Raw genomic sequence first — 17,599 nt, 5'->3', positions numbered from 1 at the left:
GCATAATGTGTTGGCAGTTGGGATGTAGAAATATGATGCTCATCATAATGTTTATCACACCTACTGATGTGCTTTACTTTATTTTAAAGGTTACAATAATTTGTCCCTTTTTTTTTTCCACAGGTTATCTGGATTTCAGCTTCCATCATCTATTGTGAGCACAGGATCTATCCTCACCCTCTGTTTCACCACAGATTTTGCTGTCAGTGCTCAAGGCTTCAAAGCTATCTATGAAGGTAAGAACTCTACTTTAAAGACCTACCAGGACTTTATTTTACTTGATACGTGTTTTTGATGTTGAAACGTGATGTTTCAATTTTTCAATTTTTATTGTTTGGGGTTTGAATCATCGGTGAATACTACAAACTCCTTTTTTCCTAGCATACTTAACTGTTACTACATCATAGCCATAGTCTTGATTTGAAATTTAATTTAAACTAATGCTTTAATTGCTGCTGGAATTTTAATCAAATTTGTCAGGCTTCCAAAGCTGGATTCAGAAATGCTTACATTTAAATGGTTTTCTTATTATTTCCTAAATGATTTCTTTTGACAACTTCTTTAGGCAATGCCCAACTTAAGGGGTATGACAAAGTTGCAGAAATCTCAGTTTCAGATTACTTCTCAAATGCAAAGACGTTTTTTCTATGGTTTCGTAGGTATAATCCTTTGTTGAAAATGTTTATTCTGGAAAAGCTGTGTACACAGTTAAAAATATTTTGTTTTTAATTCTATCACTTATCAGTGGGGTTGATGTAGGAACTTTGAATGTAGAAAGTAGTATGGTTTGATTGTGACTATTCATTAGGACTAGCATTTGCAAGTGTGTAAGTCCATTACCTGTCATCTCTAAGTTACTTTGACTTTTTCTGAAGTGGTGACTGATGTATCTTCAAATGCTTGATAAACTTTGATTACATTTCTCCTAGAACTATTCAAAGTCCCTTGAAACTTTACCCCCCTTTCTTGACAATACCTAACTCCACTCCATATTTATGCATATCTTTGTTTCATATTTGATTAATGTTTTGAAATCAGTGTTCTTTAAAGTATCTTTTAAAATCAGTATCCTCATTGAGTGGGTTACCTAGGTGTGAAAAGACAGAGGTGTAGGAGGTGTCGCGAGTAACTCAAACTTTTTTTGTTTTGAGCTTTCTCTGATTGGGATGGGTAACTCAGCAGTATGTCTTTCCTTGGTGGCTATTCCTCCCTTTCTTTGTCCCCCAGAGCCTTATCACCTGATAAATCTGCTGATCAGTCTTCTCTCCCCCCCCCCCCCCCCCCCCCCCCCCCGCCTTCAAACTGACATGAGGGCTGTGAGGAAAGGCTAGGAAAGTTTCATTTTAATAGTCTTCATAAGTTTTGTTAAGTAAGTTGAAAAGTAGTATCAGTCACCACGAGCGCACCAGGAACTGTTTTCATTACCTCAATAGTAAGTTGCTTTCTACATACCTATATCTTTCTGTTCTAGCAGATGCATATGATAGCATATTTCACCCTTTTATGCAATCTGAGCAGTTTGTTTTTCATATGGAAAAAGACAATGAAGAATGCTAAAGGACTTCTCTTGACTGTCAACTTAGGAACACATGCACAGAGCCACAGGCTCTAATATAATGACACTTCCTGCTGGCCTACTTTCTTGTAAAAACCCCAGCAGGAAGAGCTGTAATTAACACTGACAGATAGCATCACTCTCTGGTTAAACAACACTGCCCCCTTTCAGATTTAGTGCTGTAAACCTGGCTTTTAAATTGACTTCAAAATATGACATCCAACTCTGGAAGAAATGGTGAATGTCACTCAAGTGACAGTGTCTCAGTGTACAGACAGGCAGTGGGGACTGACGGTTTGGGAAGGATTTGTAGCCGTGAGGGGTTAGGTGTTTTTTGTGAAGGCTCAGGGTGATTTCTGCTGCAATGACCAACTGAGTTACTGAAACCCCATAGTTTAAGAACTCCCGTAACTGTTCCCTAACTACTTGTTTTAAATAGTGACCCCTTCTGGCTTCTATGCAATATGTCATTTTGTGAGTAGGCAGGTGATCAGTTCCTCTGGGACAGGGGAATACAGACCAGATGTTACCAGCCACTGCAAGCTATCCCTAAGCTAGTTTGCTTTTACTAAAAATACCTAGTTATCCCTGGCTTTAGCCAGCTTTTTCATTCTTCTCTGGAATAACTGAATTATTAACTTCAGCTGGAAGTGCAGGGAGGATTGAAGTGCTACTGACTGCTGCCATCTAAGAGTTTGGGACACTATGGGGTCGTAATGCACGGTTTGAGAAACGCTGTTTTAAACATCTTAAGTGGAGAGAAGTTTTAACTGTGTGTCAGCTGCCAAGGACTATGTTTAAAAAAAAAAAAATTCTGTTTTTTTTTTTAATGGTACTTGGGGGAGTGATTCTCTAACAGAAATTTTTGTATAGAAGTAGAAAAGTCCACAACATTCAAAAGTTAAGGAATTCTAACAGACTGGGAGCAGGAAGAAAAAAAATTTGCATCACTCTGCAAAGGCAAGCAAAGGAATTGTTCTGGAACTGCACCACTTGTCTCACAGTAGCAGATGAAGTAGGTCTGAAAAATTCAAATATTAGGACTAATGAAGGAACTAATTTACATAAAATTTCCATATTCTGGGAGGTTGTAAAACTAGTGGTTTGTTTGGGGTTTTTTTTGGTTTTAAATGCACCAAGTGGCCTTGTGATAGGCCACACTTTCTTCTGAATAGGAAAATGTATCTAATTGAGATTGTTACCTTCATGCAATTAAAAAAAAAGATGGATTAGTGTCTTTAAAGTTAGCTCTGCTATTGAAAGTCAGTATTTTAAATGTGATCATGTGGAGGGGGAAAAAGCTACTGTTTTGACAACAATGACTCTTATCTCTCAAAAGATTTAATACTGGGCTAGATTCTCTGCTGTGTTGAGCTTCTACTTTGCAGAGCAGAGAGGATGCTGTTGGGAGGTTTCACCATTACTGTCTGCATGGTGCTCTTTTTAACTTAAAATCCCTGGTGAACAAGGGTCGGGTGCTGAACAAGGAAAGAATGCATATGAACCATATTAAACAACAAGCCAGATGTATTGGACTTGTGTGCTAGCACCTTTCCTTGACCTCTGTTCTACAGCAGCAGGTTTTCTTTGCCAAAGGAGGAGCTTTTGCATGTCCCTCTATCCTACCTGCCCTCAGGGCATACTTCCTTTTTTCTTTTGGTCTTTGAATTCTCAAAGCTTTCTGCTCACAACCAGCATTAACATTTATACTGGCAGTCACCTCATCCTGCCTTATGCATCTTCCCTGAAGCTTCTTTTTAAATCCCTTTCAGCATCAACAGCAGAAAATAGTGATACACTTCCACAGTGTAAGGTCTTTGAAGAAACGTTCTTTTTTTTTCATCTTGCTGCTCCTTTTCTCCCTGAGTATCTGTTATTTGGTGTGTTTTTTCTTTTTATTTTTATTTTATGGTTCAATACTTTGAACTATTTAAAACAAACAAACAAAAAATTGAAACGCGTCCCCAGCCAACTTGGAAACATTAATCTCTTGTATTGATTCCATGAGTCTACCAAGATAATTTTCCCGAGACTGTGATTTTTCCAGTCAGCGTGGACACAGTCAAGATAACAGAACTCTGGGCTCAAGCTAATGTTTCTGGTTTCTCCAGTAGGTATCTTGGGTTTTGTTTGTTTGTTTTTCCCTCAAGTACCAAAATACCTTTCCTGCACATTTTAAGAGTAAAAATCTGCTTTTCACTGGGTCAGCACTTGACAGTGCTTGTTGTCCATGACTCTAACTGTATTAGTTAATGGCTGTGTAGTTCTCCCAACAAACTGTGGTACAGTGATAAGAGTAGTTACTCCCTGGGAATGGGTGTGTTCAAAACAAACTGGATAATCTGAGACAAATATTTCAAGCTGAGAGTAGGAAGCTGAGTTGGCAAGAAAATACTAACTTTTATGCAACTCATATGCCTAATGATCCCCTACTATTCAGTGTGAGATGAGTAGTCTCCTGAATCTTCAACCATCGCCAGTTAATCTCTATGGTTTAGTTATAGGTGCTGTTTTATCTATTAGATAATATTCCATTTTGATTGTTCCAACGATCTGAGACTTTGAATATGACTCCTGAACCTCAGTGGATTAGCATATCCAGCTCTGAAGAGGTCCAAAGATTATAATGAATATCTAATGATGACATTGAGAGCTATGCAGTTCATTTTGTATTGTTGCATAGTTTTTGGGAAGGATTCAGTTTGTTGCTCCCAAATCTGTAGCTATTTCCTCCTCTAATTCCTCCTCTACTGTGATGTTTACAGAAAGAAGCAGTGTAAATTTTAATCGCTAGTTTAATCCTTTTAAATGTTAAAGGCACAAACTACCTTTTTTCGCATTTTTTTGGTAAGAAAACAAAACTAACATTAATACTATAGTAAATGCTGGTATTCTTCTAAATGTAATCTTGCAGCTATACATCCTAACTAGCAATCTTATAATTGACTGTTAGTGTAATTTGCCATAACATCTGTTAATAGATGGATATAATTTCTTTTTCTATTTTTAATTAAATTCTCCTTGCTTACTATTTTGGTAGTCTGTTATTTTCAAACTGAGGTGTTTGTTAAAGCTTTAAGCAATGTGTGTGTACACGTCACCAAGTAAACCAAAAGTTTTAAATAGTGAAAACACAGGCTGAAATGGAATCTTTTTAGGCTGAAATTTGTAGTTGCACCTCTTCAGAGTGGAAGTAATTGTTTTCTGAGAATGAATTTGGGTATAGATTTCCTTTGTCAACTGAAGTCCTTAAAAAGAAAAAACATTTTTCCTTTCTCTAGCAAATTTTCTTAAAAATAACATCTTTTTGGAATGATACAATCTGAATGACTGTTAATCATGACAGACAGGAAAGAAATCATAATGCAGTTATAAAGCTGATATTTCGTGTGTCAAAATATGACATAATGTGTAGCAGCAAAATCTCAAGGCAGAAGAGGTCTGGCAGTGTTGTGGGACTGTTCTGTAGGACCTCTGATAGCTAATCTAGAATATCAATGATTTAGGTGTCAAAAGAGTTCACTTTAACAATAACAGTTAAAGAAAAATATTTTTAAGCCTACATGTATTCAGAAAACTTATGAAAAAGAAAATGATTATTTTGTGAGGAGAGATAGGTAAAATAGTTTGCTTGTGCTCTGAAGTGTATGAATAGATCTAAAACTTGCACAAAATGCTAAATTTATGAGGAACTGAATTTGGTCAGTAGAGGCAGGTAATGACTATACTCTTGCATGCCTTCTTCTTCCACTCTTTCATATAGTAAGAGATTGTGCATAGAAGAAATGATAACTGTGTTTAAAACAAGTATGCTCCACAGCTTTCTTAGTTATGAGAACTTATGATGGATAACTTCACCAGTTAAAAAGGAAGTGATATTCCTTTCACCAGTAAAACACTTAAATGTTGCATTTCAGCAATATTCAAAGGACCAGGAGTCAGATATCTGGAATGTTATTTCCTAAACTGCCCAAGGGCAGAAACTTCCCAATTGGAAGTTCTAGGAAATTCTTTCCTAGAAAAAAAAGGCACAGTAATGAAAGTTGTGATGGAATAAACCCTACTTGAATTGGCAGAAAATAAAATTAAGATTAAATGTTATAGGACTCATCAACCAATGAATTTTGTATGTAGAGGAAGAATAATTTTGTAAGAGCCTTGCCCATTTTATTAGTCCAATTATAAGCTATGTCAGCAGTTTTCTGCTTTCCAGCTCTCACCCTGAGTAGCTCAATCCCTAATGCAAAGACAGCCTTTGTGTGGCTAGTAGCCCTCAGAAAGGGGATTACATGTCTTAAGATACTTCCAGAATCAGAGGCAGTCAAAAAGACAGTTCCAAGAAAGTAAGGGGTTATTTTGTGCCTTCTAGTGACTTATTGATCTGTGTAAGAACTACTGTGTTCGTTGTCCTTGGTGCATGAACCAGTAACAAACCCAATGTTGGTGGTTCATACCTTGTAATCATTTAGTGGGCTTGTAACCTCCCTCCACAAAACTCTTACTTGTGTTCCTATTTGAGATCACAAACCCAATAGGAAAATGGTTTGGTAAAAGTGAGCTTCCTAGAGGAAAGCATTGAGTTGCTCCTCTCTGCTGCTATGAAGTGCCAGTTCTAAACCAAAACAGCACATTCTAGAATGGAAAACAGAAGTGGAAAGTAAAAGTCATAACAGGATTGTTTCTTTCTTTCTTTGTACCCTAAATAACTCAATACAGTGGTTTTATTTCTCTGCTATTGAGTATTGAGATTCTGGAGAATCTAATCTACATCCTAACAGATCATCATCCCAACTGTGCTGATACTAATACCCCATTTCATGTTCTTTCTTATCTGCCATCATTAGTATGTGTTTGTATGACTGATACTAACTTGTGAAAAACACTTCTAAGAATTTTTTCGAAATGTCGAAATTCCTTTAGTGCAGTCATTGCCTGATCTGAATCAGTATTAAGATGTTGCCGTGGTTTAACCCCAGTAGGCAGCTAAGCACCACACAGCCAGCTCACTTTCACCCCCCTCAGTGGGGTGGGGGAGAGAATTGGAAAGGTAAAAGTGAGAAAGCTCATAGGTTGAGATAAAGACAGTTTAATAGGTAAAGCAAAAGCCACGCATGCAAGCAAAGCAAAACAAGGAATTCATTCACTCCTTCCCATGGGCAGGCAGGTGTTCAGCCATCTCCAGGAAAGCAGGGCTCCATCACGCGTAACGGTTACTTGGGGAGACAAACATCATCACTCCAAACATCCCCCCCCTTCCTTCTTCTTCCCCCAGCTTTATGTGCTGAGCATGATGTCATATAGTATGGAATATCCCTTTGGTCAGGTGGGGTCAGCTGTCCCAGCTGTGTCCCCTCCCAACTTCTTGTGCACCCCCAGCCGACTCGCTGGCAGGACAGAAAAGGCCTTGGATGCTGTGTGAGCCCTGCTTAGCAATAACAAAAACATCACTGTGTTATCAACTGTTTTCATCACAAATCCAAATCATAGCCCCATACAAGCTACTATGAAGAAATTTAACTCTATCACAGCCGAAACCAGTACAGATGTGCAGCATGATCTAAAAATATTGCAAATTAATATATTGTAGACAGCTTAAAAAAAAAAAGGCACTGAATAGAAAAAGGCTAGCTTTCCTTCTTCTCTTCAAAATGCTTTAGTTCTTCTACTCAGACTTTACTTTTCAATGTTAAAATATATTCTCTTAATGCAGCAACTGTTTGAGAAACAAACAAGGTCAAAACTCCCATAATTCTGGAATCATGTTGGATGATTTTTTTTTTTAATTCAGCCACATAAGGAATATATGGAATGCATCTTTTCTCCAAGTGCTTTTCTGAATTGAGATGTGCAACGTGACTCAACAGAGCTGGCATTTTTGCTTGTTCCATTTTACAGCCAGTTGGGATTTGGGGGAATAACTTTTTCTGTTCATAGCCTTACAGATTTGCCGGAGATAAGATTTCAATTAAGCAGCCTGTGTCTTTCCCTGCCCACACTCTAATTTTATTTTAAACAGCAACTGTTGCCAAATATCAGGATGCCAATAGTTAAAGAAAGAGCCTGTGTTCTGTTCAAACTTCATTTTGCCTGAACTTTCAGTTCTGGACATGGTCTTTTTCTCTTTACCAATGTGGAAATTAAAATATTGCTAGTGTCTTGTGTGTATTGCCAAATTACTCAGAGGAGTTTCTTGATGCCTTTATCCCCAGACTTTATCTGGCTGAAGAGTTAAATCCTACTTCCTTTTCTAATTATCAAATATATTCAATAGTGTTTACTTACCTTCAAAATGGTCCCTATTAATGAGATGGTCCCAGATAAAATGCAACTAACACTTATCTAGCTTTTAATGAATTTGAAAAAGTCTGATACTATGGCTTGCTTGATTTCTGATCTCATTTGTAAAGAAAGTTATTCCTTTGGCTGGTACGAAGTAGGGAAAGTTGTATTGGGCTTTTCATCTCTCGGGTAATAGAAGTGCATTTTCAGCCATACCAGTCTGATTTTGGTTTGTAGTAGTCTTTATAATGCCCCCCCCTTTTTTTTTTTTTAGCTATTACCCTTGATTTAAAGTAGTATCGCTTTTTATTATGAAAACTGTATTTCTTCCTTTAAAAAAGGTCTCTGCAGCCTACTAAGAGTTACTTTTGATAACTACTTTGTATTTATTACAAATCTGCTTGCAGTGGCAAAGGTGGCTTATGGCTTTTATGTCTTTTGTTGCAAAAATAAAAGAAAACAGAAAAACCTCTATTTCATCTGGAATAATTGTCTGCAGATTTTTATTCCTTTAAACTGGCAAAGGGTGTAGATTGTTGTGGGGTGGAATCAGTATTTCCAGAATAAAACCTGTGGGTTAGCGGGCCAGAAAATAGAACTTTGGGCTTGCTATGTTGCTGTAGCCAGCAGCTGTTATCCTGATAAATTAAAGGTCGTATAATTTTCTATGTTAGATGGATAGTTAGCATATACATAGTCACATACCTTGCTTTTCATCTTCTCTTGTATAACTTTAAACCATTAATAGTTGTACTTTGAATTACTTTGTTATTCATATCCTCATATATTGAGGGTTTCATTTGCATAACCTTTCATGTTTTTCTTCTGTAATAGGGATAATAAAGCAGATATCTAGAACTTTACAACAAAATATACTCATCAAAACAAGCATACCTAAATTTTGACTAAGGCATTCATCTTGTTCAGTAATGAATAAAGTAGCTGGTATGTCACTCACCTATTAATTGTGAAGAAAGGGAGTAGGTTGACTGTAGTACACATAAGGTAGGCACTGTGTTTTAACTGAAACTTTTGAGATTTGTTGAAATCTATCACATATCCTTCACTTTGTGTATGTTAGAATTCCATGTTTTCATACAATACTATTTGACCACTTTGTGTATCGCCTATCTAAATACTGTTTATTCACCCAAGTAATCTCATTAATTTCATTAGGAATGCATGTTGCTGTAAATGAGTCTGCAAAACCGCTTAGTACTTGTTAACTCTGTATCTTATATTTGCATCCTTTAACTCTAACTTATAACACTTTGAAAGCTTTTATCTTGTCTATATTGAAAGACTTCCTAATAAACTTATTGAATTATTCATGCATGGTATACTTCCAAGGAAACTTGCCTTAAGGTTCTTTGAAGCTGGCTTATTGGATTGACCTGAAAAGGGCTGTAGGAGGCATGGAAGGTCACACAATCTCCTTGACTTTATTAGATCTGTGCCTTTCTTACACTTGTTTAACAAGACAAGGCACACCTGTGTGGTGTCAGTGGATTGTAAACCTAAAGCTGTAAGAATGTTAAAACAGCAGTTTTGGATGCACAAAATCTTATTTATGGGGAAAGAGGCAACACACTGTGTGTGTGTATATGCATATAAACCCAAAAATTGTTAGTGTAATCAAAGTCTTAAGTGTCTAATCATTATTAGTCCAGATGAATTTTTTACAGAAAAGGGAAAAAATAACAACAATGCAGCTAAAATAGTTGCATGCACACTTCTTGGTTTCTACCCCTTTTCCTAGTATTATGCCTACCTTTCCCTGCTCCTCTGGGTCCAGTAGTTGATGTTTTCTTCTTCCTCACTTTAGGATGCACTTGAGGTTATTCTTATTTGCTAACACAATCTCATACTTTTTGCTCTTTCTTCCTTGGCCTGCAGTTCCCTATCGCATCCATATTTACTTTATATGGTGACCCATGCATGTTAGATTCTACTACTTTGTTCTTTGTTACTCTTAAAACCAGTTTTGTTCAGGTCTGCATTTCTTTAACTGACCATGGGTGAGTTGTTTATAGCTGTGGGCTCTCTAGTGCCAAGCCTTTGTCTCATCACTTATTGTCACTATGCATGTATTCTCCTGTACTGCATCCTGTATCTCCACTTTTCAAAGCCTCTGCAGTCAAACCAGGCCTATATTTCTCTTAGCTATGTCATTGTGCCAGTTGTACAATATTTCATTCTGCATAGAATAACTGCTTGCTTCAGCTATCCATATAAAACTGTGGTTGTACCATCAGAAAAAAAAGGGGGGGGGGGAGGGGGAGTAAAACAAATTAGCCTTAGACAAGCCAGTCAATTAGAGAAATTGCTATCACAGCTAAATCAAGTAAAGCAAAGCTGCAGGCAAGTTTGGAGAATTTCAGACAGAGTGAGCCTGACTGTAGCAAGCCTCAGTCCTGAGGCCTTGGAAGCTAAATACGCTTATGATCTGTTACTGAGAATGGCAGTACCAGATTATAGGGCTACATGGTTACAAAACACGGCATGCATAAACCAGTTACTTTTCCTGATACAGCTTTACTTTCCAAAATTGCCTGGTTTAGTCAAAGTTTCCATTAGAACCATCCAGGGAACTTTTGACTGTGAAATCTTTGCTGCTTAGTGTACTACCAGGCAGATAGGGTGGACCTCACCTGAGTAGCTCCCTAAATTTGTGATAGCCAGCTACAGAGCTAGTCATAAATGGTTATAATCATTCAATACATTCAAAAGCCAATTAACATTAGATGCCTGTGTTAACATGAGATAAATCATCTCAAAGCAGAGGTGCCTGTCCGCTTGCTTTGACTTTACAATGGAATCTGAAGGACAAACTTAGCTGTCTACAAGTGGTGCGTTTTAATCATAGAATGGTTTGGGTTGGAAGGGACCTTTTAAAGGTCATCTAGTTCCGAACCCCCTGCAATGAGCAGGGACATCTTCAACTAGATCAGGTTGCTCAGAGCCCCCTCCAACCTGACCTTGACCACTTCCAGGGATGGGGCATCCACAACTTCTCCAGGCAACCTGTTCCAGTGTCTCACCACCCTCAGTGTAAAAAAATGTCCTCCTTTTGTCTAATCTAAATCTACCCAATGCTTTACAACCCTATCACTTGCCCTATCACTTCAGATCTTGGTAAAAAGTCTCCCTCCATCTTTCTTAAAAGTTTTAGTATTGAAAGGCCCCAACGAGGTCTCCTTGGAGCTTTCTCTTCTCGAGGCTGAACAGCCCCAACTCTCTCAGCCTTTCTTCATAGGAGAGGTGTTCCAGCCCAGTGATCATTTTTGTGGCCCTCCTCTGCACCTGCTCTAAGAGGTCTGTGACTTTCTTGTGCTGGGGACTCCAGAGCTGGTTGCAGTACTCCAGGTGGGGTCTCACCAGAGCAGAGAAGAGCGGGAGAATAATCTCCTTCAACCTGCTGGCCACGCTTCTTTTGATGCCGCCCAGGATACGATGGTTTTCTGGGCTGCAAGCGTGCACTGCTGGCTCATGTCCAGTTTTTCATTCACAACTATCCCCAAGTCCTTCTCCACAGTGCTGCTCTCAATCCATTCATTCCTTAGCCTGTGCTGATACTGGGAAGTGCCCCGACCCAGGTGCAGCACCTTGCCCTTGTTGAACTTCATGAGGTTTGCATGGGCCTATTTCTCAAGCCTGTTCAGGTCCCTCTGGATAACATCCCTTCCCTCAAGTGTGTCAGCTGCACTACTCAGCTTGGCGTCATCCGCAAACTTGCTGAGGGTGCACTCAATCCCACTGTCTATGTCCTTAATAAAGATTTTGAGCAGTATTGGTCCCAATATGGATCCCTGAGGGACACCATTTATTACTGATCTGTATTTGGACATTGAGCTGTTGACTGCAACTCTTTGGGTGTGGACATCCAGCCAAGCTCTTCTCCATTGAATAGTCCATCCATCAAACCCATACCTTTCCAATTTAGAGGCAAGGATGTTGTGGGAGACTGCATCAAAGGCTTTGCAGAAGTCAAAGTAGATGATATCTGTAGCTCTTCCCTTGTCCACTGATGCAGTCACTCCATCGTAGAAGGTCCGTAGATTAGTCAGGCACGATTTGCCCTTGATGAAGCCATGTTGTCTGTTTCTTATCGCCTCCCTGTCTTCCATATGTTTTGACATGTCTTCCAGGAGGATCTGTTCCATGATCTTATCGGGCACTGAGGTAAGGCTGTCTGGTTGGTAGTTCCCAGGGTCCTCCTTTTTACCCTTGTTAAAAATGGGTGTGATGTTTCCATTTTTCCAGTCACTGGGGCCTTTACCTGACTGCCATGACTTTTCAAATATGATGGAGAGTGGTTTAGCAACTACATCTGTCAGTTCCCTCAGGACCCTGGGATGCATCTCATTGGATCCCATGGACTTGTGCATGTTCAGGTTCCTCAGGTGGTCTCAGACTTCATCTTCTACAATGGGAGGGAGTTCATTCCCCCCAAGTCCCTGCATTGAGGTTCAGGGACTTGAGAGATGAGGGAAGAGCAATTGCCAGTGAAAAGGGAGGAAAAAAAAATGGTTGAGTGCCTCAGCCTTCTCCGTGTCAGTTGTCACCACATCCCCTGTCTCCTTTATCAGAGTGAGTACAATTTCTTCTGTCTTCCTTTTCTGACTAATGTACCTGTAGAAGCTGCTTTTATTCTTCACATCTCTTGCCAAATTCAGCTCCAGTTGTCTTAGCTTTTCTGATCCCATCCCTACATTTCTGGGCAGCATCCCAATATCCTTACCAGGGTGCATGTCCCTGCTTCTTAATCTAAGGTTTAGATTGTGTGTCGTCCTCTACAGAAAGTCAGCATTTGAACTGAAAGGGCCTTTAGTAGAAAAACATGCTTCATCTCAATGGAAATCACTCTTACTTCAAACACAGTTTGTTTGAGAATGTTCTCTTCTTAGACAATTTTTAATTATCTTACAGACTTGAGTTCTTTGATTCTTTGGGAATCTTTTATTTTGGAGGCTGGAGAGAAGTCACGAGACTTTCTAAAACAAAGTGGGGCAGCCTCCCCTTCCCACTTCTGTTTTGAGATGGAAAAACTGTTTTTGGAAGCAGACGCTTGTGAGAAAACTGAGCTTTCTGCTGTAAAATGTGTGAAACTTTGCTTATTCCTTAAAAGATGCAGCCAACTTAATGTACCGTGTATGTGCAGCTCCCTGGGGGCAGCAGAGGAAAATTTGGCCAAGTGTCCTCTTCAACTTTCTTAGGTGACTCCGGACACCAACAGAGAGACAGTCGATTTGGGTCCTGTGTTCTTTTAAGTGGAGCAGGCTTCTAAACTGACCAGCAATCAGGGGGTTTGTGCCTGACTGGTTTTTTAGCTTCTGATATAGTATGGTTGTAACAGAGAAGCTGGGCTTTTTAGTAATAGCTTCCTTGGTTTTTAAAACTTTATTCTGTGTATTTTTATTTAAAAATGTCAGTTGTAATAAAGCACTGAGGAGCTGCATTTTGGGGGGAGGGGAAATTAGGCAGTGGGTGATTGGACAGCTGTTGTGTGTAGGATACTGAAGTTCTCTTCAATGCTGTCAAGTCAGCTCTGCTGTAGGAGTTTAGCAAATGGCAACAGTAATGCACTAAAACAAAGTGGAACATATTTCAGCGCTGCACATATGATCAGGCTTCACCTTGGCAAAGAAAGAGTCTTCCCAGCATTATGTTTTGTTGTTGGATTTTTGGTTTGGTTTTTTTTGGTCTGCAAAACTTTCACAGTTGCCCAAATCCTACCCACGTGCCATCCTTTCCTGACTTAAATCACTATGAAATCTGCATGCAAAATGGCTTATTTATCAAAATAAGTCTTTAAGTGAAAGGAGAAAAAAAAAATCCACCCCTGAATGTGAGAAGTCAAGTATGACTTGAGTTCAGTCTGTTCGCAGATTAAACAATGTTGTTACTGGGACCCTCTACCTGAATTCTATAACAACTGCAAGTTTTAGAGAGAATACTTTGCTTCGCTCATTGCATGCTGGTCAGTAGCAGGCTTTTTCATGTTTGAGATGTAGCTTTTAAAAGAAAACTGCAAATGAAACAAAAGCTAAAATATATTTCTCTGCTGTTATGTTTTGTAAAATTAAATGTCATAATCACCTTTTAAAGGATACAGCAGCGATGCCTTTTGCAGTGCTTAGATCATACTCAGCACTTCAAAGTCATCTTGTTGCTTTAGCTGCCCCTAATTTCTTCTTTCGGTTTATTTTTAGACTTATCTTATAACTGACAAAATTGTTAAATCTTTTCCTTTAAAGATAAGCTCTATATTAAAGGCAATTTTACTTTCATTTTGGATTGTGCATACTATAGTCTGAGAGAGAGACGAGGAAGTATAAGTAGGAAGAAAAGAGAAAATATACTCCTTGTAGGCTTAGTAATTTCAAGCTTTTGTTCATGGAACTTCATGATCAATTCAGCAATTAGTTATTTATACCCAGGTTTTTCTTTTTCATTTTTCCTGACATACTGATAAAAGCCCCAAATACCAAAGCAGTTTACTGTTTGGTTTTTTTTTAATTTTTATTCTTTAATGATTGGTTGGTTGGGTTTGGTTTTTTGGTAGCAATGGAATTGATTCTCCTTCTAACAAGCTGAGGGACCTTTGAACCTCTGAACCCTGGATGTTGCTAACTGTTCACTCAGAAAAGCGAAAGAGGTGGAGACATTTAAAACAAACAAACAAAACAAATTAAAAACCCAAAACAAACCAGAACCACAAAATGAGTGAAAACAAAACAAGTTGCAAAACCCACACAATAATTTACTAAAACCCAGGGAGTAAATATAGGATACAACCTTAGCCAAAAACTAATAAAATGTGAGAGGAGATGTTGGGAGAAGTATTGCTGCAAACTTGCATTGTGGTGTTTTTTGTTTGGTGGGGTTTTTTTGTGTTTGTATTTTATTTATTTTATTCTGCTAGCCATTTGCTACTGGACACAGGCAGAAACAGGGCACTGAAACACATCTTTTTTTCTTGTTGTCCCACTCTTACCATTCTCGAGTGCAGATCAATCTGAGTTTGTACTTTGTAGGTCTGTAGATATAGCACTGCAGTACTGTGTCAAAATAATACTGGGTTAACAGATTTAGGAAATTGCTAATTGTTTAGCAGGCATCATGGTAATTAAATATACGGTTACAGTCTTGTTGAAACTATTAATGATCTCAATTTCTATGTATCAGATGCCATGTAAAATTTAAGATCTCACAGCCATTAGTGGTTAGCAACTAACAAAATTTTGCAAGACTGAGGTATCTGGTAAAACTGGAGTGTGTTGGTGTGACTGGTGTGATTGGGCCCAGTCAGTTTAAAATGTTCTCAGAGGTTTTGTGGAACTCCCTATTCCTACAGTGTAATGTGGTGTAAACAGCAAGTTGTGCTGTTAGTGGAGTTACAACATGTGAGTTCAGAGAGTTTTGATGTTACTGCCATCTTCAGAATACAGATTAGTGATTGCTTCAGTATTTTTTAGCTGCTGACCTATCTTACATTACAAATGACTGTTCTCAGTGGTGGGCTAAAGCCACTACTCAAGTCAATAAGTTGTCTAAGTATTCTTTCATATCAAAGTTGGTATTATGTAAGTCTTCAAGAACAGAAGAACTAAGTTCCTCTGATCAGTGGACACTTAAGGCAGTGGACCAGCCCACACTGATACAAGGGATAAAACATATTATTCTTCATTTGTGAATCAGTGTGATGTAATCTGATGGTAGCCATGAGAATGATGGTCCAAAATCAACGTCTTATTTAGTGTTTTGATACCTTGATATTTTTGTGCCATGATAGGTAAATTTGAGTTCAGTGAAAATACAATGCCAAAAACATAGACTAGTAATAGAAAGGTAAAATTGATGCCCCAGATAGGATCATTAAACTCTGTGTCATCATGTTTTTAAGTGTTAAGTGTCAACAAAACTGGGTAATAAGGTTAAATTGATTATGGCACAATGTTGAAAGCAACAAGTATGGAAAATGAGGTCATAAGACTGTAGGTGGCACTAGGAAGGTGTATTGTAACCTGTCAGGCCCAGTGCACTAGGAATTTTGGTTGAGGTCCTAGGAACGGTCTTGGGCCTGAACCTGTAAACACTAAAAAGAACTGTTAAAATTGGTAGGTCTACCTGTGCAAGCTAGAATAACACACGAGTAAGGCTGGTGTTAGGTTTACTTGGTGTGTGCTTGTGTATTTGTATGAATATTTAGAATAGTTTTAGAACACCCACTGGCTTTTAAAGTATATTACAAATAGTAAGAAAACCCAACAACTTTAACAGAACAGATAGTAATGGCAAAATAATTATACCAAAATAATGTGTGAAGTGACAAAATATATGCTAACAAAGCTACGGTACCCTAGCTGGCAGCACGTTATTATCAAATTAATCACATCAAAAAGATCAGCAGTCACTGTGTGATGAACTGATACGATTGAAGAAATTAGTAAGGGAGGAAGAGGAAAAAAAAAAATAGAATACAATACATGAAATATGTGAAAACATAACTTAGACTTTTTTCCTTTTTAACTCATGTTGGAGAATCTTTCTCTTTAAATTACTAGCTTGTTTAGGGTCATACTTTGGAGGAAGGAAATTTGAAATATTTAAAACTAACGAAATATAGCAAGAGGAAATTTCTTAAAACCTAGGGAATTTCTTAATCAAAGTCTAGACAATTTCTAGGAGACTGTTTAACTGAGATTTACTCTTACATTACTTTAACCCACACAGTAATGGAAATCTGTATGGACCTGGCAAGATGTGTATGTTGCATAAAACAAGGTTGGAGCCTATTCCTCCCCCATTAAATTTTGATTAATGTTGTGTGTGTTTGGGTTTTTGTGATAAAGAAACTGCACTACCACTGAAGTTCTCATCCCACTGACATCACAGCTATATCCAAACTGAACATAACACACTTTAATTTTCATGTGACAGACACTGTGAGGTACTAGTTTCAGTGAAGTTGTGTTGGGTTTGCATGGCAAGGTTTTGGTAGCGGGGGGCTACAGGGGTGGCCTCTGTGAGAAGCTGTTAGAAGCTTCCCCTATGTCCGACAGCCAATGCCAGCCGGCTCCAAGATGAACCCACTGCTGGCCAAGGCTGAGCCAATCAGCAACAGTGGTAGCGCCCTGTGATAACATATTTAAGAAGGGGGGGAAAAAAAAAAACCCTGCACAATTGCAGCTGAAGAGATGGGTGAGAATATGTAAGAGAAACAACTCTGTAGACACCAAGGTCAGTGAAGAAGGAGGGGGAAGAGGTGCTCTAGGCGCTGGAGCAGGGATTCCCCTGCAGCCCATGGAGGTTAACGGTGGACCAGATATCCACCTGCAGTCCATGGAGGACCCCACACCAGAGCAGGTAGATGCGCCCGAAGGAGGCTGTGACCCCATGGGAAGCCCGTGCTGGAGCAGGCTCCTGGCAGGACCTGTGGACCCATGGAGAGAAGAGCCCACGCTGGAGCAGGTTTGCTGGCAGGACTTGTGACCCCATGGGGGACCCATACTGGAGCAGTCTGTTCCCGAAGGACTGCACCCCGTGGAAGGGACCCACACTGGAGCAGCTGGTGAAGAACTGCAGCCTGTGGGAAGGACTCACGTTGGAGAAGTTCATAGAGGACTGTCTCCCATGGGAGGGACCCCACGATGGAGCAGGTGAAGAATGTGAGGAGTCCTCACCCTGAGGAGGAAGGAGTGGCAGAGACAATCTGTGATGAACTGAACGCAACCCCCATTCCCCATCCCCCTGTGCTGCTGT

At 39.1% G+C, this 17,599-nt stretch overlaps 1 protein-coding gene across 1 annotated transcript in view; it reads left to right on the top strand.

Annotated features, from left to right (window-relative positions):
- CSMD1 (CUB and Sushi multiple domains 1) overlaps window positions 1-17,599 on the top strand; it is a 1,284,461-nt gene that overhangs the window by 369,948 nt on the left and 896,914 nt on the right. The window contains exon 3 of the mRNA XM_076332906.1: window positions 124-236. Coding sequence (XP_076189021.1) covers window positions 124-236 — 113 coding nt within the window. The remainder of the gene's footprint in view (window positions 1-123; window positions 237-17,599) is intronic.

This window comes from Aptenodytes patagonicus, chromosome 3, assembly GCF_965638725.1.
Source record: "Aptenodytes patagonicus chromosome 3, bAptPat1.pri.cur, whole genome shotgun sequence".
Lineage (NCBI taxonomy): Eukaryota > Metazoa > Chordata > Aves > Sphenisciformes > Spheniscidae > Aptenodytes > Aptenodytes patagonicus.
This window is presented reverse-complemented; position numbering and strand designations above follow the sequence as displayed.